Genomic DNA, 25,599 nt, shown 5'->3' on the forward strand with positions numbered 1-25,599 from the left:
TTAAGGTGAATGGATGAATGAATTAACTGAATTTTAATAAAGTGTCCTGTCATTTCATGGCCTGTCCCTCATGGGATTATAAAACAGAAACTTTAAAAACCACTGGTAGAACTGAATTCATGGCAAATTAATAGCTACTTCATCCACAGTCACAAAAGCTACAGTAGAACATTTTCACACCATCACAAACCACAGTGTGCAAAGAAAGCAATAAAATCTGCTTTAGTGTCCATTAAATCACTGCTAAATCTTGATCAGTGTGTATTTTTAACTTGTCATTCAACGAAGGAAACAAACAAGCAAGTGCAATTAGCTGCAGACACGAGGAGGGACAGAGGAGAGATTTTCTATCCTCTATGCCTCACCATACTTTGTATCCCTGACACTGTAATTATAGGGTTGCTGTACTTAATGAGCTCGTTTTTTTTTTTTGCCGTACACAATATGCCGACAACACATTTTCCACTGTTTGCGCATATGCTGGAGGGCTTGCGATTCCTTCCTGAAAGATGGAATTGTGTGCTCACCACGCTTGCACTACGTCACTCTCTGACAGCAGCGTTATACCAATGTGGTCAAATGTTTTGGTCGAAATGGTCTCCATGGCAAATGAATGAAACCCCAAAACAGTGCAACCTTATAAACCAGTGACCTATTTCTACTGCAGTTGCATGTACCGACATGTGCTTTGCTTTGGTTAGGATGTCCACACTTTATTGTACTGGAGGAGTTGTGGTTCTACATAAACATACAAGAATGTATAGAGGATATATACACTTTATACCAACTCAACACACAAGTAATGTACATTCTACATTACGGTAGGAACAAGGTTCAATTTTGCAAATAAATTATAAGCTGCACAATTTTACAAAACACAAACAAGATTATTTTTCAGCATTGTTTAGTCAAAACAAACATCAGACTGAGAAACTACTATGTATGCAGATGTATGAAACGTCTGGATAGCATATAACATAAGCAGCCTTCAGAGTTGGAACATATCATATTCAGTGGAGCCATCTGGGCTTTCACCACTGTTTTTTTTGCTTTAAAGCTCTGACATTCTTTCCAATGAGTTAGCCTACTCTCAACACTCAGGTTGGTGTTGTTGAGCATCTCTGGAATCTAGCCTTGTGGACAGAATTTCCAGCCATTCCTGCCACCCAGCTGCAAATTCTGCTATATATATTATTTCCATCATAAATGGGATATATTTATTTCTCCCTTGACAAATCACACTGTGAAGTGGAACTGGAAAATCAAAGCAGTTGCATCAGTAAATGTCTGGACAGGGCCAGAAAGAGAGAAGTGACAATCAATGAATTGGTATGAACAGCAGGTACAGTAGAGGAGTTCTGTCTTATCTCCCTCTTCCAGCTGTGTCATCCTTAAAGCCAGCACACCTGCAACTATCTGCTCTCAGATACAATCAAAAACCTACTGGTAAAGTAAAAGGAAAAACAACCCATTCTGCAGCAGAACTGTCTCGATCTTGCCTCAGCTTCTCACTGATATGTTTCCCTGGGGAACACATGGTGTCTTATTACCCATCACTGCATGGCTGAAGTGGAAAAAGGCCTGTCTCTTCTGTCAGGGGCTCCTATATCAGGCTAACCTAAACCTCTGGGGCCACACAGCAGTCACCTCAGGGGTGACTGGAAAGTGATGAATGGCAGGTTGTGGGGAGGAGTTATGAAGCGCCAGAAATTGAGACAGTGTGCTACATGTTGACGGATGATCTCAGGCAACGTAGTAGCAGAAGTCAGACTCACCTCGACGTTGTGTGCGGAAAATCCAGCCTGAGACATCTGGAGGCCAAACGCTGTCCCATTCTTACTGGTTCCTGTGTAAACAAGTCAGTCCTCATCTTCAAATCGCTTATTTTATCCAACCAGCTGTCCAAATTCCAAATGATTCAATTTACAATGATAGAAAACAGAGGCGAGTACCAAATCCTCACATTTAAGACGCTGGAACCGGCCAATGTTTGGCATTTTCACTTACTTAACTTAATAATCTAATATATTATTAGAATTGTTGTGTAGTATTTTTCTGTCAAATTGACTAATCCATTAATTGGCTCGTGGCCACCATGGATTTTTGACTTGATTAGTACGAGTACCATCCTTTGGTTAAAGTTAAAAGGAGTTTCATGAGATTTTCATGCAAATGTAGCACTACATTATGTACCATAAGTACAAGTGGTTTCTGTGCTGCTTAGTCCTAAGAACTTCTACTGTAGCACTGAACAAGCTAATAGTTGTTTAAGAGGGATGCACTTCCAACTTTTGAATGCATTTATTATCAGTTGCTTTGGACAAAAGCGTCTGCCAAATGCATGCAATGTAATGTAGTTCAAATGGATTCCTTGCAAAACCTTCCAAACTGAAGATGCGTTCTCCAAGTGCGTCCACAATATCCTTCAGCGCTGACTCATCTGTCACATTAAAGAAGTGTTTGTCATCTGGGTCGCTGGCGATGTACTTGATTTCATTGAGGAAGGCCTCAGGGTTGATTCCTCTGCGGTTGTAGTAGCCGAGGACCTGTGAAGATAAGATTAAATAATCTGTCAGCGAATGCATGAAGTGAGTCTCAACCATAATTAATCTGTCACATTTTAATAGCCCTAAAACTGGTTAACATTAGCACTCTTTGTGAAGGTTTCAGAGGATTTAGGTTTTCTACACCAATGCCAGTGGGTTTTCAACCAAATGACTTCAGAGTTTTTGCACAGAAGCCCATGCCCAGCTAAGCCACTGGACGGAGTCAAGTGTGCCATTAGCTGCACCAGCAGTGGCACAAACCAAAGAACCATGTGGTCTGGAGGAGATCATTTACACCTTTAACTGCACTTCCACTGAGCTGAACTGTTTGGAGCGCTTGGTGCAGAAGTGTTTTGGCTCCATTCTTAACTCAGCTCTTGAAGATCTGCCTTGACTGCAGTCCATGAAGTCACCTCATTAATGTTTGTGGTGTTTTAATGCTGCACTGGAAATGTATTAGCCGTCAGAAAATTAGGTTAAAACTCATAAAGTGTGAGCCATCTAACATAGGTGAATAATAGGACTAGCAGACTCACAGCAATGGCATAGCGTGTGATGCCATCCTTCTCACTGTCCTCGATGGCTTGCTGGAGATCAGCACTGTCATGTGACTCTCCATCAGTTATCACTATCATCACCTTCTTGGCACCGCGCCGACCTCCTTGTTTGAAAGCTTGTGAGCTGTGAGAACATGTTTCATATATTCAATAAAATTAATTACAAAAATGGAGGAGTAGTGAAGTAGTGCTGCTCATTTGTACAAACGGAGATATTGTACCGTGCTACGTTGATGCCAAGAGCTGTGTTGGTCTCCTCTCCACCCCGTTGGTTGATACTGCGCGCTCTTTTCACCACTTCCTCAACAGATTTGTAGTCGCTGAGTTTGAATTCATGGACCACCTTCTCACCATACTGAACAACCCCAACCTGTCCGAAGAAACACAATGGCAATGATCCATCACAAAGATGAAATGAGAGCTCTGTCATATTGCAGTTAACTACAGAAATAATTAAATATTAAATTCTCCCAGCATAGTAGCCTATAAGAAACAAACCTTCATGAACATATCACAGGCACAATAAACCTGAAACTGAATTTGCTGAAGTAAAAAAAAGGCATTTGTATAAATTAAGTCTGGTATTTAAATTTATCCAAGAGCAAAGAACATTACCAATACATCTTAACTTCTTGTATTCCTTCCTTTCTTACACACCTGTATTTGACCTGGTCCAATATAGAACTTCTGAAGAATGTTGATGAGAAAAGCCTGCACTTCATACCAAGGGTAGATGGAGTTTGAGCCGTCCAGAACGATCACTATGTCCATATAGGTTTCACATCCTGAAAACCATTTAAAGATGAGAGCACATATGGAGAAAACAGATGTTCATAAATTAGGAAATAATCCCCTGCTGTGACTAAGAACAGTCCATGAATGTTTGTTAAAACAGGAGAGATACTTTAAGGCTTACTCTGAAAGGCCGGCGCAATCGTTCTGGAGAACTTGAAGCTCGCGTTGACTCTGGAGCATATGCCAGTGCTGTAGTAAGAGCTGCCACACTCATAGGACCATAACGGCCCACAGGCCTGAAACATAAAAGAAAGCATTTATACAAGCACCATTATCGACTTCAGCATATTACAAAAAGTTAGGTTCATGCTCTCAGAGAACTTCCGCAGGGAGAGCTGCAGTATGACAACCGTGTAATCAAAAGACAATCTTGTGGGATTGCCCCTTTTTTCCATTTTGACCATTGCTATTTTATTAAATGTGTTCTTACTTACTCAAAACGTTCTGCAGCAACAGGCCATTACTGTATTTTATATCTCAAGAAAATAAATCCAATGAGTTTTAAACTCAGTCTCACCACGAAGCTGTTGTCTTTAGGGTTTGATGTCAGCGTCATTCCCAGCCTCATCTTGTCCTTTCGCTCTGATACGTTGGTCAGAGATATCCTTCCTTGAGGGAAAATGAATCTCACTGAAAGGATCTTGGATACACAGACTCATTTATACATAAATACATGCACTATCCTTCAGAGACCAAACAGAGGTTCCACCATCTGGGACTTTGGTTTGTTATTGCTGTCTGGGCAGCCAAAGGAGCGTCTACATCCTCAGATCTAAACGTTCACTTGACAAAACTTCATGTGCCCTACCCAACCAGCACGACACATGTGGAACCCGTGTGAAGAAGCATGCGGTGAGAAGTGTGGTATAACACACATGTGGAAATGTACATAAACCATTTAAAAAAAATAGTTAAATGTGGAATGATTGGTATGGTACCCACACTTCTGTCTCACACATGCCACCATGATGTCTACTGAGACACATGCAGAAAAGCGCGCAGACATACACTATAAACACCTATACAACACATGCATACACATTTTTCCAGATGTTGTACATTCATGATTGTCAGTGCTACTGTATGTTGTGTATTTTGCGATTCTCTGGGAAAAATTGAGTGGTGTTTTGTGATACTTTACCTAAGTTGAGCTTGGAGCAACCATTGCCATTGATTCGTCTGCTCAGTGAACATTTATAAACATCCCCTGTCTGGTAAGGGCCATTCATTTCATATGGGGCACCCACTAATAACCTGCGAAAACCCAAAATACAAAAGTTAGAATCACTTAGAACATATATCAATATTAAAGTGAGCTTTACACAAGGTCTCAGTTGTTATTTATTGTCTGTAAACGGTTTACTAGTGAAGATAGTGCAAGATCGACAACCGCTTTTGTTCTATATAAGAGTAAGTCTTTGTCTGGTATCTAATTCTCTGAGGGAATATGACTGTGACTGTTAACCTCAGTGACCCACTCAAAACACATGGGCAAACCTAGAAGATTTTAAACCTTTATTTATTCAAGGAGTTTAACTAAGCATGTTTAATCATGTCCAGCAGCCCCAGACTTCATAAACAGTTCCACACAGTCACACCCAGTAGCTGGCTGTAGTACATCCAGTCATCTCCTGCGAGTCACATCCTAAAGACACAACCGTATCTCCATTGAACATTCATGTGAAAATAAGAAAAAAAAAACGAAAAAGACTCTCCACAGCTGAGTATGTGACAGGTGCAGAGTTACATTTTTGACCTGATGGTGGCACTAGATGAATAGTCAGTCAATCACCAAAGTTATTACAAATTATTCTGAGATGACATGAATATATATACCAAATATCATGGCGATTCATCCAATAGTCATCGAAGACCATATCAGTAGCCTCGCAAAAAAGTTAAATACTTGATAACTAGTATGAGCCCGAATGTGGCACGGGCTGGCACTGTTGAAAGCAAATGTTTATACGCCCATTCACTACCACAACTTCCAAACCCTCACTGATAATGTAGATAGTTGCATATGACTGTTACCTGTAGATGCTAGATGTTTACGCTGAAGCAGCTGGATTTAGTGCCTTGCTCAAATATTTTTACAGTAGCCGTGAAGGAAGGGTATTAGTTCTCTAAACTCTAAGGTCCCACCAATCACTGCTGCAATGATGCTCACATCTGGAACTCTGAGGGAAATAGGTATTTCATTTCATGAGGGCTGTCCGATTAATAAAATCATATCAGAGGAATTTTGTCGTCATAGACCACCGTAGGATTTAGATTTCCTCAAAGAGCAATGTTGAGTGGTTTTTCATTGACATTGACACAGTGACATTCTGTTCACATGACGTAGTGTTTGTGAGGAGTCGGTCCTGCACTTGACTTCACAGTGGGTTTCCTGCGCTGGGTCAGTGTGGTCTCATAAATGTCACTAAAAGGTTTTAGATGACTTGATGTGATGGAGAATATAAAGTTGTTGGCGTGTTTACTTCATGAGTGATGGAGGGCATAAAGGCCTTACAGGGAGCTATAATTTAAATGTGTGTGTCAGAGATAAGAACTCTTTGTGTTCTTAAAGGGAATATTGACGATCTCCATGAAAGTCCTTTAGAGTTTCATGCTATATCTTGTGATGTGTTTATTTATCTACAACTCAGCACTGTACTGGAGTCACAAGGTTCAATGTCTAATTGCTTCAGGTTTTGACATAACTTAACAGATAACATGACACGCCAGACTGCCCTCAACTCCATCTCTCCATGCTGAATTTTTCATACGGTACTTCAGTACAACCCATATATGCAGTATTAAACCTGCATTGTCCTAAACCCCAAATAGATACAACAATATCAGCATTTTAAAAAATATAGAGAACTCCGTAATAATGACACAGTAGATTATCTGCAGCTACATTGTTTAATTTTTACAAACACAGATAAGACCTAAAATGGTGAATTCAAGAAATATCAGCAACAATGGAGTAAACAGTCCTCATAATGCTTTTTGATAATCACAGAAAAAGCAGCCATAAACCCTGTACTTTAGTGTTACATTTAGATTGTTTTGTAAAAGGCAGAGAATGGGTCAATGAGAGGCAAATTGCAAAGCACTTTGGATAAAAGCTGTACATAAATGCAGCCATTTACCATTTAAAGCATACTGTTGACTTCCCTCTCTCAGTTTCCAATCAAAATGAATGCTGACATGATGAGGAGCCAGCAGTGAGTGTGCATTCAGTGACTGAAGAAATACTCTGTAAAGAACTCAGTGTTGAAGGACTGTGGGGCCTAAAAGTGTGTTTAAATGGCATCAACCGAAGAACTGTGATCATTGTTTATTGCATTATTCATCCACTTTTTTTTTTTCTGTGATACAATGGTATTTTAGCATTTTGGATACTTGAATGTTCACTAAGAATATTAAATACATAATTAAAGTATGACATTCCGACTTAAAACAGTCAAGCTTGTCTCACTCAAACATTCATTGGCAAGTTGTATCCTAAACTAATCACATTCCTGGAAATGCTTCAATAAATATAGTAGGGCAACTAGGAATTTAAACAACTGTGCAGTCCAAGTGAAAATCATAGGGAAAGCAGCGGGCAAAGGAGCAACTCCCAGTTCAGTGGTGCCCCAAAGGAAAGACACTTGACACCACTTTATAACGAAAGCAGACCACAGCCGACCTCCTGCATGGACTTCTAGGTCAAAGTCTAACAATTAAAGGAAGACAGGAGTCTTCAATTTAAGGATTTCTAGGTCAAGCTCATGATCCCTGGAGTTTCAAAACTGCTCCGAATTCCCACGAAAACCCTTTGGTAATGTTTAGTAGGCATGGCCTCTACAATGCCATGACAACTGGGTAAACTCCCGCTGAGGAAGACTGTGTGATACAATTAATCCCCAGAACAGAAGTGGACCCTGTGGAGAAATTATTTGTTTCTAAGCTCAAGAATGAAATTTTAGTCTTGAGTTTATTCCTTGGTGTCATATGGGATGCCATGTTTAATTTGTGAATTTCTTTGAAGGCAGCTGTACATGTGATATGGTATGGTATGGTATATTCAGGACCATATACACCTACATAGAAACTCAGCACCAGTTATAATTTGACATTTCACAGAAGCAACTAAGGACAAGGGGTAATGTTGTTCAAACAGTCCATCACTGCACATCAAAAAGCGACTCATATGGAAGTAAGCTTCAATGTTATTGCTCCTGAAGCCAACTTTTAAAGTCTCACAGACTCTGGAAGTCATTTTCACCACAGTGGCTCCAACAGTGCTCATATTTTCATAGCTATTAATATCATGATTATTACTTCAGTTATTGCTATCCCTTGGCAAGAGGAGACACTGCAGCACAAGTTCAGGTCAGGATACAGCCACCTTGATGAAAAGGGACCATTGTTGCCTTTGACTTGGACGCCTGCCTCGGGACCTCCTGAATTTCACCAGAAGCTGTTCAAACAATCATGTTCCAGAGCTCATTAAGGTCGAATGCTAGCCTCGGTGCATCATCACTGCAGGAATGGTAATGACACTGAAAGAAATAACTTGACCCAAAATGAATGTGTGGACATTTTCTACCATGGTTACCGGGGAACACAGGATTTTGGGGTTTGAGGAAGCGCCATCCTCAAGCCCAGGCTGTCATTAATGTGGTAATGTTTTTTCATATTTGGAAGGAAGAGATGTATACGCTGTGAAACCACATCCCTGCCCCAAACATGAGTGTGCTACTCTAATGTCACGCTTGCTCATCACATTCCATTTGTCTGCATTAACGGGATATGTGTTCTTTTGTTATTGCTGCCTCATAAATCGGAGGAATTGTAATGGTCACATAATCATTTTCCAAAGACTTTCAGTTAGCGTGTCTACTTCACTTGAGAGCATTACTACAACTAGCACAAAGCATGTTGCTCTTTTCCAGCTCACTGAGCTGTCTTTATTTAATTTTTAAGATATATTTTTAGCCATGCTAGCGGCGTGGCTCTTGGAAAGGCAATGTCTTCGGTTGGTCGGTTCACCACTTTCCCCCACACTAAGATATCTCAACAACTATTGGATGGATTGGATTGAATGGAATTTGTACAAACATTCATGGTCCTCACAGGATGAATCCTGCTGACTTTGGTGATCTTCTGACTTTTCCTCTAGCACCACCATTAGGTCAAAGATTTCACTCATCCAGAAAACTATCTCTCAACATCTACAGGATGCCTTTGTGGCTTAGGGATTCAGATGCAGACAATGAACTGCAATGTCAATTCAATATGCCCAATACTTTAATGTATGACCAAATACCTGCAAAACTATTGGCATTCCCATTAAGCTCAGGTGAACTTTGTGTTTAAAGTTAATTAGCCACATGGCAAACCATACCAACTAAAAATGAGCATGTGAACATTGTCATTGAGAGCATGTTAGCATGCTGACATTAGCATTCACCTCACAGACCCACACAGACTAGCTTGGCTGATTTTTGTTTTCATTGTAATTTTGTTACCCGTGTTTCATAACCCTGTAACTATATCTATCTTCCAACTTAAATGGTGGAAAATACTTTAAGCCGATAACATAGACATTACAATCACATGACTGTGAGTGTTGTGTCTAAATTAATAGATCAAATTCTGTTTTCCTACCAAGCTCAGGAGGTGTAAAAACACTTCTCTTTGCAGCTTTGCAAACGAGCTAAATAAGTGGAACACTATTTAAGGCCAGTGGTGAAAGACTTCACAGACACCCTGTAGTTCTTTGTGGTGTGCAACTCGTAACTGAGCTAAGGAGTAAAGGTCAGGTCTCCATTGAGGAGACCTGGTACAACTGAAGAAAAATAAACAGTGGAAATAGAAAGCGGGAGGCTTCTGTGGTGTATGGGCGAAGAAGTATGCAGGTCCGTGTATCCCATCAGGTTTAAAGACCCAAGCTCTTTGCCAATTGGAGGTGAGGTGGCCTCTTCTCAGCTCCCCAAAGTATATCTGCTCTGGCAGAGTGTTTAGAGCACCATAATGCTCAGTAGACACGTGAGGAAATGACACATTCTTGACATGGTGACCTTTCCTCAACTTGGTAGCTCCATCAGCAGTCATGGACAGAAACTGTCAACAGACTTGACAGAGACGTTTCAACGTCTGGATGTGTCTGAACTCAAAAGTGGTGCAAATTGTAATTTTTTCCTGTTCACTTACATTTGTTTTGCAAAATACTATAGTTTATACCACATGCTTGGGTAAGGGGGAAACATCTTAAAAAAATAATTGCTGAAATAAGTCTTCTATTTCACATATTGTTTTAATATCTCAGATACATGAAAGCTCTTGTAAATAACTTACCAAGCACACTAGAATCAACAAACACTATGTTAATTTGGTCCTCAAAGAAAGCTTTCTGAATTTAGCTGCATGCCTGTCTTACTTCAGGTTCAGGTCATAAAAAGCTTTTCTTTACAGAGTCACTTTCCAGCTGTGATCCTGTTCCCATCCAAACACAGAGGGTTTTAAGAAATCAGGCAACTCTGGAAAAGTTGACAGCGCTGCAGTCTAGCACAGATGCTCACAGGCAACATCAGTAATTGTAACAATTTAAATCCTCTTGAAAGCTCAGTTGAGGGGAAACCACTTGAGGGGAAAGTGGAGGTTAGAAAGTTAAAAGGCATAAATGGCCAGGGACAGCGGAGACTGCCCATTGCAATTTATAGTAGAAGTGTATCACACTCAAATACTGTTTTCTAATTGTCTAAGTGTGAGATCATATTTGTAAATAAAGTGAATACAAGCAGTCTCACAGGCTCAGGTAAACACAAATCCACAAAATCAGCAGAAATTGCCCCCTGAAGTGCTGACACTTGGTGAGCACATGTCCTGCTGCAGAGTCGCTGACTCTTCAAAGATGCATCTTCATTCGCTCGAAACAAAGAAAAGCAGATTCTGTCTTAATCTGCAGAGATCATTGCCTCATCAACACAGTCCTCTTGGGGGCGAAAAACACAAATCAAACCTCTGAGTTGACACTCTTGAAAATGAGAGACATGTGTCGTCATTCTTTGTATCCCAGACAAGACTCTAAATAAAAAGCATCACTCATCTGGAAAACAACTAAAGAACACTGTAGTTAAGTACAATTTTGAGTATTTCCATTGTATGCTACTTTATACTTCTACTTCAGTACTTTGCTGAGTGAATTCCTATTTATTTGTCAGCTACAGTGACTACTTTCTCTGCATATTAGCATTTTACTTAAAAACATATAAATGAATCATATAATTGAATATACCAAACATTATATAAAGCAGTTAAAATAATATCCAATGTTTCATTATGATATGTAAAACACTTACAGTAAAGAGGGCATTCTGCAAGTACTTTTTACTGATAATAGTTATATACATTTACTTATGTCAAATTTTGAATGCAGGTTTTCTTTTGTACCATAATTGAGTGTTTTTATGTGATGGTATGTTTTTACTTCTACTTAAGTAAAGAATCTGAATACTTCCTCTTCAGCTGTCTGATAAAGGGTCGATGCTCACATCCTTCAGCCAAGTTGCCACTGGTGATACAGATAAAACTATCCTGAGCAGCAATATCTTCTTTAGATGTGTGGATGTGGATGAAACAAATCAAGTCTTGGTGAAACTGAAAACATTATTTTTAATCATTTTAATTATCCTTTCACACACACAATAGTAGTGTTTTAAAATCTCCCTTAGATCCTGCGACATTCCTTAATCCAGCTGAGAACTGTCAGACTATGCATTGTGCATACACACTCCCACAGACACACACACAAATATACAGACAGCCTTGCTTGAGTTTGTGCATGCAGCTGTGAGTTCACATACCCACACCCACGCACTCTGCTGCACTGACTAAACAGTCTTTTTAAAACTAAACTCCACTGGATGACTAAGTTGTCTGCCAGGGAAACAGACGAGTTATAACCAAGGTGTAAAACAAGTGGGAGACTCAGCACTGTGGGTCACAGCCAGACAGTATACTGAATAGCCACAATACTCAAACAATTATTTTTAACTTTGTTAACATGTACAGAAACAGGAGACATGTACAGAAATGTTTTCTTTTCTTGCATCAATTAGAAGCCTTTCCACAACATTAGTGCTCTTCCACACAACGACTATTTTATTGCTTATGAATAAAGGCACTTTCATAAAAGATCTATGAACTCCTAATAAAGATGCCAAAATCCCAATAGCTCCATTTGGCTGGACACTGTTTGCACAGCCTGTGCAGCACTATTCTTCCACTGCAAACATTTTCACCTCCTTCTCAGACATTTTACTCGGTCCAGGCAGAGTCTCTGGTGACCTTTATTCCACACAAATCAGCCTCATCAGGCCTTTTCCGTTCTGGTGAACATGGTTGGCTGACAGTTGCTCAGAACTGTAAAGAGGTTGGATTTTACAGCGGTTGAATCGACATTGTCGCTGACATGTGGCAAAGGAAGACTTTGACTTTCTCGAGCTGGCAGCTCTCGCTAGTTTGTCACTTCCCTTTTCAAATGTGTCACTGTCCCTTCCTGTACACTAAGAAAGAACACACACATTTGTACTCCCTAGCCCCTAACCTAAACCTTAAAGGATAAGGCTAGGGTCTTATCCTTTAAGGAAACCAACAATGTGCTGTCTGTATCTGCACACTTTGTGACTTCCCAACCTTGTGTGCGGTTCCTACTGAAGATGTAAATCTTTAAAGACAGCAAATATGTGCTTTAAGGCACTGTAGTTTTTGTCAATCTCAAGTAAATTGTGCATTTGTGGGGGACTATTTTAGCTGTGGATTAAAAAACATTTGGTGTGTAAGTATTTATGATAGCAGGACTGTGTTCATTGGATTGACTCACTTACTAACTGCATGTTCATTATAATGAAGGAACATGTCATGCAGTGAAACAGTTTGGCTCACTGATGTATTTTTAATAATTTTAGACAACTGTGGAGGTCTTTGGCTGAGAGAAATAAACTGTGTCAGGCTTTGGCTACCCAGACTTTGTTTGTAGGATCAATTCATTGTTGGTTTTGGTCTTTTCATGGGATTTGTTAACAATAAAAAAAAGATCACTGGACATTTTTAACCACGACAAGCCTAATTCACAGCCTGACCTGAACTTTCACCTGATTCCCACCTTAACCCTAAAACCAAGTCTAGAACAACCCTTTAAAACACCATCCCTTTCCAAAAATGTCTCACTCTCATGGTCTAAAACTCAAATTCGGCCTCACAAAGAATGGAAGCCTCTCAATCAGTTTCTAGCTTTTTTGACTTTGAGGTTAACAGATATTGTGATGTGTAATTTCAACAGCCAGCAGAATATAGTGATTAATAATATTCTCAAGCTTCTTCATATGGATACAATACTCTCTCTCTTTTCACACACACACACAAATACAAAACTATAGGCAACATATTCCAGGCTGCCTGAGGGTGACAGAGGATGGATAACTTGCCAAGAGGATCAGTAAAAACAATCAGCATGGGACAGTAAGCCCAGTATGGTATTTACTGCATATACACTAGTCCCATTATGTTAGCAGAGCAGCCCATAGTGTAAAAATGAGAATTATATCATTGGGCTGTTCTTTGACGGACGTAATTACTGATGATCTATAACCCATTTCTACCACAATGTTGTTGCAACAATAATTAGATAAGATACACCTATTAACGCTTATCCAAAAATGACTCATGCAAGTCTTTTCTGAACTATCACCCCAAAGGTTAAGATCCAGGGTTTCCTGCAAGATGGTTTGATAATCACAAGTTTTAACCAGCAGAGTCTTTATCAAGAAGAAGTTAATTTAAGGTTAAAACCAACAACGATACAATCCTGCTTAATATCTGTACGACCCAAAAGGTCCAGTTTGAGTCTAGATCCATGCATTTGCCTTTGATTTCCATGTTAAAATGCTAGACAGGGGTTAATATTATCATTAGGAAGGATTTTAATGCTCTGGAAAGTATGACGGCAACCGTTTCATGTTTCGTGTCACAAGGGGAACAGTAGAAATACAGTGTTCACGTTACGAAGTACCAGCAATGTTCGCTTGTATGTACTGTATTTGATTGTATTTGATTGGCCAATGCATTCCTTTTCCGGATGACGCATTGTGCATTGTGTTGCTGCGATAGTTGAGCTAGTCAGGAAACAAAGGTTGTTTTAAGTCTGTAAGCCATTGAAGTCAGAGAGAAAGAATAGACATATAATTAAAACATATATAACAGAAGTAATGATTTACACACACACACACACACACACACAAGCACAACTGGAACTCAGCATGATGCTAGCACATTGCTTGCAACCAGACATTTTGGAGATGCCAGAAACTAATTTTGGCCACCACACGGTGCCAGTTGGCCTAATAACAGTGTGCATCGGGAGTCAGTCTGTGCTATTAGGTAATATGATGAATGTGAGGTATCCAGCTCAGAATTGCAGTTTGTTTTGCAAGCACAAATTAATGGGAGGAAACTTTTCCCGCCACAGGAGAGGTACAGTAGATCACTGTCTTTCCGGGGAAAAAAATGTCTCATTACCAAGTCAGGACAGTCTGTCAGCACTGCAGCTTGTCAGCATGAGTTTTACAGTCGTAACGTACTTGACCTCTTATTCTCAGCCATAGGTCACTAAGGTAAATTCTTACAGAAGCTAAAATATACATCACAATAAGAGATACTGATATTTAATGTCATAAAATATAGATGATAATAGTTTGACACTGTAATTCAATTAGTCAATGTGGTGTCGGAAGCCATAATAATGTCAATATATCAGTTTTTTTCAGTTGCTGAAAAACTAAAAAGTATATTTGGTACAAATAAAACTTTGCTGTCACATATTGGCAGGGCTCCTGCACAATGCACTAAACTTGAAGTTCTGGGGAAAGTATGTGAAATAAGACATAATGAATAAATAAACTTATTTGATCGATAATGAGTGGTGGGATTGCTGACCGTGAGTGACTTTCAAAATTATTCAACAACAAAAAAACATTGTTTAGCAGCTGTAGTTTCAAAACATCAGCACGCTGTAATATTTTGCATAGCAGCAGTGTGTAAAATACATAAGTGCCTTACCACTTTTCTCCTCCGGCAGCCACGTGTTGCTGAACAGTGTATCCAAACTGGGCTTGTTTAGGGCCTTTGATGATCCTGTGTTTCTTTGTGTCGATATTGAAGCAGTCAAGGAATCCTTGAAAAAGAAAAGACAATTTTCATCAGGACTGGCTAAAGCAGAGCTTCGTACTCCTCCTATTAATGACCTTAATGAATTAATGAAGTTCAGCACCTAGTTCGATAGCATTAGGTTTCAGTGCCACATGGTAGCATCTTAGCAGTTTTATGGATGTCTGTACTGAAAGAAATATTTACATTAACATTGATTAGAGCTCAGCATCTGGAGCAACAAACAGCTGCAATCTCATCCTTACTCATCCTTAAAACCTGCACCAGTCTAAACACAGACTTCCCTCATAAGGAAACAAATATTAATTGCACAAGCGTTGCAGAGCAGCTGAGCTGTCTGTCACATTTGACTGACATTCTTTCCTCAGACATTTGCAAACCCAGAGGAGTTTTGGTTAAGCAGCATAGCATCAACGTGACCACATACATGATGTTGTACTTCCATAAGAACTCTTTGACAGGCACCAATCTGGCATACCTTATCACAACATATAATAGGCCTGAGTCAAAGATGTAAAATCTCTCATTTACATTTCAGTGGTGAGGGAGCTGAAAAATTACTAAAAAACGTACCTCATCTCGCAACTGCAATTATAAGAGCCTCAGCAAGGAGTTTTGTTTTCATATTGCAGTTGATAGATGGTGAAGTGTGAACCTGACAAGTCGTAAGAGGGTAAGAAGTAAAGGCTGCTATGGGACGTGATCAAAGCAAATCTGTTTTCCCGATTGTGTACTTAAATTTCTCTCACATCTTTAGAAAGCTTACCAGGTGGTAGAAAAGAGCAGCGAATGTCTGTTTTCAATTAAAATTCCAGTCAGAGAAGGCATTTTTCAGGTTTTGCACACATTATGGCTAATTAATGGTGACAGCGTCATTTGGCTTTTAAATTTCCATCAAAAGAGGAGGACTCTGTGTGAGGACATGGAGGTGATGAGGTTTTCCTTTTGGCAGAGGAGAAGGGGAAAAAACGTAATCGTCTCAGCTCTGACATCTTCTCGATCCATCTCTCTCCGTCTATCTGTCTTCTACTAAATCTCCTGCTGATCTCTGTTTCAGCAGCTGTCAGATTTATCGTAAGTGTGTCTGATGATCGGTGTTGCTCCATTGATGTTTCAGCTACTGTAAGGTCAAAGAACTTGATGACCTTTACACTTGAGCTCATTGATACTCTAACTCCCAAAATATACCAACTCAGATTTCAGAGCCAAAACAATTCATGAAGAAAGGAAAGTAAGAGGGAAAGTTAAGCAGACTTTAAGCTTAATGAGACACAGAGGTTTGTTTTGTGGGAGCTGAAAAGTTGTTGCTTAAAATTAAAGTGCTTTCTCACAGTTTGAGCTGCACAGCTGAGCTCAGAGCACAAAGGCCTCTGCTTTTAACCACCACAAACTCCCCCACGTCTTAAATCTCTGTGGCTCTTGTCCACACACTGTTGGGCTTATTCAATCCATCGCCCTCACGCTAAATGACCCCACTCACAGCTCACTCCCCATCTGTGAGGCGCTGGGGTCACGTCAAGTTAAGTGAACCTTTTTTCCCTGCAAGGGGAAATTGAGTTAAATGTAAACAACAAGGTTAAGGAATGCTCAACAAAGTTGGAAAACATATAAAATTCAAATTAACCCACAACAAATGACAGCTGAGGTCAAGTTCAAGACTGTTACCCTGGGTTCTGTTGTAATGATGTGAATCAGAAGTGAAACTTTCTGATTTTTCATTGGTTTCCATTGGCATATCTAATGAACAAAAGTATGTGATTGTGTTATAATATTACATAAATAATAAAAAAAGAATATCAATAAAGAGAATTTGGTGATTTACACTTGTGCGATTCCATAAACATTTTGAGTCTCTTTATATTATTGCCGTTGACCTGATATTGTTGCCACGTTATCCAATAACCCTAATAATTGTGAGTATGGCATCTGTTTTCACTTTTATCCCTGTGATACTCATCTGCATTGCCAAGATAAATCAAAAAGCCCAAGTTGCCCACATTACATAACTGTCTCGTGGATTTCAGGGACTGTATGTCCCAAAATTCCCCAGATGTAACAATATGCACCAGTCTGCCATTAGGAAAACTACAGCTGAGTCTTTTAAACACACCTCACAGGAGCTGCTTGCTTTTCTTGGCTATCCATGGAAAACAATAACTATCAAAGTTTGCCACTGTCAGCTAGATGGAGACAAAAACGAGACCAACATTTTGTGGGATGAAAAATTAACAAAATACAATTTTTCTCAATATTTTCTTGAGGTTAGAGACTGTGTGAAGTCAGGGTCCCCTTTTGATTCAAAGTTTTGTTTTCAGAAATGATATATGGATTTGTCAGTTTATTGTCAATTTAGTATCAATGTGTTGGTTTGGAGCTGCGTCAAATACAAAAGTTTGTTGTTTCGCGGTTTGTGGTTTGATTCCATAGCCAGGCCCAAGCAAGATGTTGCTTTGGAGGCCCCTTAAGATGCCAGCATACTTCATCAGAGCTGCTTGTCAGATGGTCCAATTGTGTGTGTGTGTGTGTGTGTGTGTGTGTGAATCTGTCAATTTAATTTCCAAAGCCGACAATCCAACAAATATTAATCACTTTATGCAGTGATTGGCCAGCTGTGCACAAGTGAGAAAGTAAGCAGGGTTTTAATTTCTCTCTCAAGCTCTCTTTTCTAATTCGTTACGCAACTATTTTCTGTCACTTTTTATGTATACAACTGAGTAAGAGACAGTGAATGCCCCCTAGGAGAGACTGTCTGACAACGTAATCCAGTTTGACACTATCAAGGCTGAAAGGACTCTTCGCTCTCTGTGGGTGAGTAATATAGAAGTATTACTGTATGATGTTACTATAGTGTCATCATGTGTATTGTGTATCATGTTTTACTGCATCTGTAGGTCAAATTAAATCAGTATTTCTATGTTTTAAAACAATGACGTTACCTTTTAATCAAGTTTAAAAGAGTCCACGTTCTAAAATACAGCACTGCAGAAGTACGGGGTACAGTTGCAACTCAACTCAGCTTTTTGTTTGTTACACAGAAGACAAGATTTATCTCTTTGGGTGTGTTTGTGCTTTGAAATGCTGAGAAGTTTAATATTGAGCAGCTGTATTACTTGAAGAAAAATGGTCCCTTGACAGAAATGTGAAGTTGTCTGCATTCCTTAGATACTGAACATTTAGGAGTTAATAATTTGTCTAAACAAATAGCTAACCATTTATCTACTCGCACTGTTCCTCAGAAAGTATCTGTAAACCTCTGAGTGAAATTGAAGGTTTGGGGACTGCAGGCAGTGTCATCACCACCACAAATTCACCACAGGACATTATGGAAGTGGAGTGACAGCCACAGAGTGAACAACTCATTTATTTTTCACATCTGTCAAGTGACCAGGAGTATATCACACCTTAATTGGCACAACCATAGGCCATTTGTTCTGTTTCATGAAAACCTCCATTAAAATAAATGGCCATCGCTGCCATGCAGACTCTTCATGTAAATATTGACACATTCTCCACATTGCTCATTTCCTGTCGTATGAATGGTTCACATGTTCAGCTGGGGTTTGATCCTAACCCCAAACATCCTCCCAAAGTTTCTGTTTATCTAGAAACATAAAAGAGGTGACTGAAAATAGACTGTTGGGAACAGACAGGTGTATGAAAAATAAATAAAAATCAGTAGGTAACTCTTGGCAGTGTAGCACAGCATGAATCATTTTACAAATGAAGGGCAGTGGGCCGTATCATCAAGTCTCTCCATCATTGTTCAACTGGAGCACATAAACGTTTACAGTTCTGGTAGCTGATTTAATGCTAGGATGCCTTTTAAGCAGTGAAAATATATTTCCCAAGACGCAATCACAGATAGGCTGAAGTCTGACCAAGAAATGAGCGAAAGCTAAGACAGGGACAGGGGAAAGTGTCAGGGTGAAAGCATGAGAATGGAGGTGATCCAGTTTCCATTTCAAGCCCCTGATGTGGCAGGGCAATTTAATATTCGCAGTAATATCAGCAGCTTCTAACACAAGGTCGGAGTCTTGCTGGGTTTCCTGTGTACCGGCTTTCATGCCCAGATAAATAAACCTCAGGCCGGTGGCTGCCGGTGTGACCCACATCAGTGCTGCTGCTGCCTTTGGCCCAACACCAAGCTGCAGGAGCTCCACCACAGACCCACTGACATAGAGCAGCCGTGCGGGTGCGTTGTGCAAACTGTTGGCTTGGAGACATCCTCATATCAGACAGACATCATGAAGTTATTTTATTAACATTTATTTAAGTTGATACAGTGTAATATCGTTTAGGATTAAGCATTAGGACAGGATTATGTTTGTGTTTATGACTCTATGTTTACAATCAACAGTTCTGTGTATGTGAGTGTGTATAGACACTGCGTTATGACTGCATCTAACTGGTCAGTAGCCCTTTAACAAATATCAGAACAGAGACTCCACATAAAATAAATGTCAAAAGCAACAGAATGTACTGAGTTTCCATTGATCCATTCTGGGTTTCCATTACAATGGTTTTCTCTGGAAAGATACTTCACAGTTGACAATATACTTTCAAACATTTTGGCACCTTATATCATTATTACCCCACGCCAACGTAAATACTCTGGGAGGCATGAAGTATCTAAAACCAGATGTTCCCACGACACAACAGCCAACTGGGCACAGCTCAACAAGCTGTTAACCCTCTGAGCCAAGAGAAGGCCCTTCAGGGATTCAAACCAGGCCTCTTGGGCAACATGACGTGTACCACCAGCGATCACACACAACTACATGACACTGTCTAGACATTTGCATGGAGTTAGTAAACAGTAAGTTTGTTATTACAGAAATAACATGATGTGGACTTATTCTTAGGCAGAGCATTAATTACTTTTGGCCAGTGTAACATTAACTAACTGTAAGACTAAAACTTCAACAGCCTATAAATATAAATGTTGTGAAACAAAACTACTCTTGATTAATGCGCAGGTGTTTTCGAAACAATCTGACAGTAATTCAAACAATACATCGTCTATAATAATAATTCATTTTGATGAGACACATTATTAACTACCCCAGGGATACCTGTTGCTACCAACATATTCAGTCTCGGTAAACGCCAACAGACAGGCCTCAATTTTGAAAAAGGGATCCAGACCCAGAAAGATCCAAAAGGCAGTCAACACAGCATGTAGGAAAAAAATAATCCCTCATTAGGATCCTCACCAAACTATAATCATCTGATTCTTGGACCAACTGTAATGAATCAAGATGTCTTACAAAGAAATCAACAGAGATGTGTGAAACATAATCTCCTTCCAAATTTGTTGGCAGAGGTACATTAAATACCTGGGATTGCTGGAGGTCCCAGGAGGGTTTTCAAACTTGGAAAAATTGGTTCTTGTAAATGGAATAATTACATGTAATTGGTTTTATAAAATGGCCATGGAATTTACTAATTTACTAAAAAGAATTCATCCATTAAAATCATGCAACAGGTAACTTCCCACAAAACTGTCTTACACACTAATCACATTTTTTTGAAGGGGTCACAGAAACCAATCAAAACGTATTAACGCCAATGATTTATGAGATGTTTTGCCTTTTTAGCCATTGGTTTTGTTTTATGCAGATCTGCAGTCTCACTGCTCTCATGAACCACATTCTTAGCAGCAGCAAACAGTCTTCCTCAGTAAAGAGACTGTCCACAAAGACAAACAACAACATCAGTTGTTTCAGCAAATGCCCTAAAACGACCAACACAAGAGATTTACGTTCGAGTGACAAAGCCCTCTAGCGGCTGTAGAAACTGAGTCTCGTCTATTGATGGCAAAGGAGGAAGTTGGGTGAAGTTATTATAGAGCCATAAAGTCTGCATAGGGAAGAGGTTGGGGTGGTTGGAGGGGTCAACAAAACGTTGGACTCTAACACACTGTTAATTTCCTGGATCCCGTACCCCACTGACAGTCAACTGACCACCCATGCTTACCTAAACCCAACCAAACCTTAACCAATAGCATTGTCACATCAGTTGTTTAATAGTAATTTTAGAAGCAAGCTCTGATAAACCCACTGTTCACTACCTGCACCAGACGGCAGGAAGACAAATGTAGCAGCTACCTGGTGAGGACAGTGGAGCATCAAGCAGCTAAAGAGCCAGATAAATTTCACAAGGAGAGTGACACATTTATCAGGGGGCAGAATACTTAATTCAAATTGAATACTAATGATGCTCCATATTAGCCATAGCAACTGTATAAGCTGATATCATGTAAGGACTGTGTGTCTTTCAGCTTGTTCTGGAGTTTTCTGGCCTCTAGCGGAAAAAAGCTGTAAATGCAGCTTTAACTACCAAAAAAAATGTTATGAGTCGATGATGATGCAAACACAACCTCCCAAATATCCTTTGGGAACTTGCCATGGTATTGCTACCATGCACTTTGAGGTTCCCCCATTAAGAAAACACTGGATTTGGACTTCATTTCATCAGGACACATCAGGGCCAGTATTACTGTTTATTTAATCCAGTCAGAATCTGGCACACTGTCATTATTGCCTCAATGGAACATACATTTTATGTTTTGGAGGTCATCCAGTAATAGCTATTTTCTGTATGTCAGTGATTGATAAGCATGTGTCACTTTCAGTGCACTCATCACCTTCTACATCTCATGGAAGTCAGTTTCTTGTAGCAAATGGCACCCACTGTTTCCATCTTACATAAACTTGTCATCTATGTCTATATGAGACAGCCTTACTCAAAGTTATCTGGCATCATTGGTCCAAAAGTCCCACGACTCCGCAAACAGTAGACTAAAATGAAGCCTCCTTCTTATGCGCCTGCCAAAACATCCCACACCACAGCCAGCATTGAGTCTTTCTCCGCAGACTCCAGCTACAAGGTCAGAGTCTCCCACACCGTGGCATCAGTCCAAAACTTGTTTCCAACAAATTCCAAAATCAAACCAAATATTTACAAAAGAGACTTCCTCTCCTCCACTCCATAGTTTTGTATTATTTACCAAACATCTAAGTCGAAGATTAATGAATTTCTTCTCATGAAAAATTCCAGTCTTGGGCACCTGAAAGTTTCTTCTTCAGTGTGATGCAGAATAACAGAAAAGGAGTGAATAAGGCTTCATTGTTGGAAAACATAATCTTCATGTGCAGCCTTGGTGACAACATGCACAGTATTTTATGGAAACTTTGGCCAACACCAGTGTGTTTAAACAATGTGGTTACAGTTCACAGTATACTGATCTCAAAAAAACCTAACCATATAGCACTCAAGTGCTGCATCATCTTCTTCAGGTTCAACAGTATATTTAAAGGGTGCAGTAGGTTTGATTAGCTTTACTTGTACTTGTGGCAATTATATATTAATTCATGTGACTCAAGTTAAATGGTATGCTTTTGGTGCCTTTTATTCACCCTCTGTCTCTGTCTTCTTCTCCTGTTCAGATGTGTTACTGCTATAGTGATTTCACTGGTAATTGACCACAGTTCTGGCTGAGCACCAACAACTCTCCAGTCACTGGAAACTAGACTGTGAAAAGATAGCATCAACTTTCATTTGAGAGAACATGCCTGCTTCCAATGAGACACAGAGCACCTCTGTAGACCTGAGGGGGACAACATATCCTTCAGTAAAGCCACTGAGCTCTGCCTTCCTGCCTCTTACCATGATACTGGGTCAAGATGTCAGGTTGTGATGTCATTCACACAGGCAGCCATTCATTCACTTAGATATTCATTCAGATATTCAGATATTATTGTTCCTTCAAGTACAGAACATGTGTGCACATTCAGAATTTTTTTAAGTGTTAAGTAAATTAAATCTTAAAATACTATAAGTTATCTAATGTAGCTTTTTAAAAACAACAGTCTCAAAGTTTCCAGTTGCTGTTGGCAAAGTATAACTAACAATTAGAGTGCTCTTATTATACTGCAAAGCTACATGGAGAAAGAAAGAAGGTCAGATTCACACATCAGCATAACACCAGCACGTGAGGATGCATAAAGTACACACACACACACACATACGCACACACATACTTAAAGAACAACCCACATACATAAACATCTTCCACTCACCTAACTGCTGGCTGCAGATCCAGAGCAGGAGGAAGCAGTAGTACTCCATATGTTTGCCGGTGCAAGCGTGCACGTGTTTTTGTGCGTGTGTGTGTGTATGTGTGTGTGAGTGATGACTGCTGTGAGAGTGTATGTGGTGGGCTGAGGCAGCGAGACCCAGTGGCAGGCACAGTTAAAGATCCCACTCTGATTGACTCTAAGTCTAAGTTAAAGCGCTGCCTATATCTCGGGGAAGTAGGAGGGGACTGTGGAAGAAGAAGAAGGAGGTCCACTCTGACACAGCAGGCAGGAATAGTCTGTCTCTCACACACTCATTCAACTCAGTTTGGCTGGGTGAATACTCTCAAATGGCTCATCTTTAGCCAAAGTTCTTTGTAGTGGAAGATTCTGAGGTGGATATTTATGATGACGCACATTTTAAGGGAATTAGGTTTTGAGCTGTTCAGGTGTAAAGGAATTAAAAGTACCAATCTTTTCACTAAAAGATTAAACAAACTTGTTAAATGAAATAATAATTGGTGAATCTGAGCCAAGCTGTAAACTAAAGTTGTGCACTGATTTAACTTAACGGAAAAGTCTGATATTTACTTGAAGTGAATCTAAAGAAGTATAAAGTCGATCAGTAATGCCGGCAAACTTTTTCTCATTACACGCCCAAAACGTCTTCCCTCAGACTCAAGCTATGCGCCACAAATGGTATCATCATGGCACAACCACAAACTAACCAGTGTATTAACAGTGGAGCGCAAATGTGGGGTTTGTATGTTACCTCATACCCTTGCAGTTGAACCATCCAGTCCTAACTACTAAACGTTTAATGATCCCACTTACGTAATAAGACATTGCTTATGTACATTAGCACTGCTGAAATCCATTTGTGGTCACCTGGTAGATCTCCAATTCACTACTTAACCACTGCATGGCACATAAATGCACATCTTCTCTTTACGTAGGCCTAATTTTCACTTTGGTTTGTAAAATTACTTTTACACTGGCAATGACTGAGACTATGTTTGAAGAAAGTACATCAACACCTACATAATAAATATATTAAATATAATATTTATACACTCACTACACACAGAAATGTTTCAACATGTGAAGCAGTTTTCTAATATAAATCAGATTTGTGGCCACTGATACAAAGCCGTGATTTTTTTATGTACATGTATTTTAATTAAATTATTTTGTGTATTGTCCCAATAGTAATACTCCAAGAATGCTAAAATGAATGAATTTAATATTAACAATGGATGTGTATTGTAAAAGATGTCAAACCGACTCTGCAGTTCCCTTTCACTGCACACAACTTAACTGGTTTTTTTTCTTCACTTTCACCTCTCGTCATTTTCTGCCGCACCAGACCTGTGTTTTCAGAGAAAAAGGTCTCAAAACCTGCTGCTCACTATGGCAGACAGACAAAGTTAGCGACTAGCTGGTGAACATAGTGGAGCCTTTAACAGCTAAAGAGGTGCTTCCTTCAAAAGTTGGTGAAGACCAAAACAGAGCTAAAAGGAGAGTGAAGTGAAATTCGACTCCAAATTAATGCTAATGTTGTTCTGTAACGGCTGGATGTGTAAATAAGCAACGTTTTGCCATTATGTTTGTCATATAAGCTTAAAAGGTGATATTTTGTTAGTGTTGTGTTCACAGCTTGTTTCTCTGCCTCCAAGTGGCCAAAAAATCAGTTATTGCAGGTTTAATGTAAAAGGTAAAGCACTGTTTGTACAATGTAGATTAAATTTTGACGTTGTCTCCAGTGGGACATGAGCTCCATAATCAATTGGCAACATAACGGTCCACTTTAGGCCTCAGCATCAGGAACTTGAAGCAGTGTGCTAATTCTGTTGATACCAGGTATATCTATCAGTGGTTGGCCACTGTGTGGACACATGATCACTTTATTGGATAAAGTGAACTAGGAAGGTGTTGCGTCTTGGACTTTAAAACGATTTTTAGGGAGTGAAGTATACATCAAGTAAGAATGAGTAGCCATCAAATAGGTGTCCTGTACATCCACGAGTACTACACATACAGTATCCTGAGCAGGCAGGCGGTCAAACAGTCCACGTGAAACTGTGAAGTGCCTGTGAAACTCATCTTGGACACATGATGAGTTTGTCACATATCCAGATCTGATATTCATCCCATGAGCCGCTGTCTGTCTGAGAATCTGATAAACTGACGAAAATGTACAGTACGTCTGCAGCTCTAATGGACACTTCCTCTTGGTTTGCAATCACAGTGCCCTTTTCTTTTAAACACAGAGAAACCACACATCACGCAAATCAAGCCAGCGTTTGTGCTTAAACAACTTAGGATAACTGAGCCTTCACAAACATAAAACAAATCAAGACTTTCTTTGAACGTGCTTAAAAGCTCATTGGATTTTTTTCCTCCATCACCCCTCAGTAG

At 39.7% G+C, this 25,599-nt stretch overlaps 1 protein-coding gene across 2 annotated transcripts in view; it reads right to left on the reverse strand.

Annotated features, from left to right (window-relative positions):
- The window catches only part of itga11a (integrin, alpha 11a), a 45,991-nt gene extending 22,758 nt beyond the window's left edge, over positions 1–23,233 (reverse strand). For both annotated transcript variants that reach the window (XM_070901807.1, XM_070901808.1), the window contains exons 1-10: positions 23,185–23,233; positions 14,996–15,110; positions 5,040–5,152; positions 4,416–4,507; positions 4,020–4,134; positions 3,761–3,888; positions 3,325–3,473; positions 3,083–3,227; positions 2,381–2,546; positions 1,776–1,846 (exon numbers count right to left, since the gene is read on the reverse strand). In XM_070901807.1, the coding sequence (XP_070757908.1) occupies positions 1,776–1,846; positions 2,381–2,546; positions 3,083–3,227; positions 3,325–3,473; positions 3,761–3,888; positions 4,020–4,134; positions 4,416–4,507; positions 5,040–5,152; positions 14,996–15,110; positions 23,185–23,233 (1,143 nt within the window). The remainder of the gene's footprint in view (positions 1–1,775; positions 1,847–2,380; positions 2,547–3,082; positions 3,228–3,324; positions 3,474–3,760; positions 3,889–4,019; positions 4,135–4,415; positions 4,508–5,039; positions 5,153–14,995; positions 15,111–23,184) is intronic.
- Positions 23,234–25,599: the final 2,366 nt, after the last annotated feature.

The sequence above is a fragment of the Enoplosus armatus genome, chromosome 1 (genome assembly GCF_043641665.1).
Source record: "Enoplosus armatus isolate fEnoArm2 chromosome 1, fEnoArm2.hap1, whole genome shotgun sequence".
Lineage (NCBI taxonomy): Eukaryota > Metazoa > Chordata > Actinopteri > Centrarchiformes > Enoplosidae > Enoplosus > Enoplosus armatus.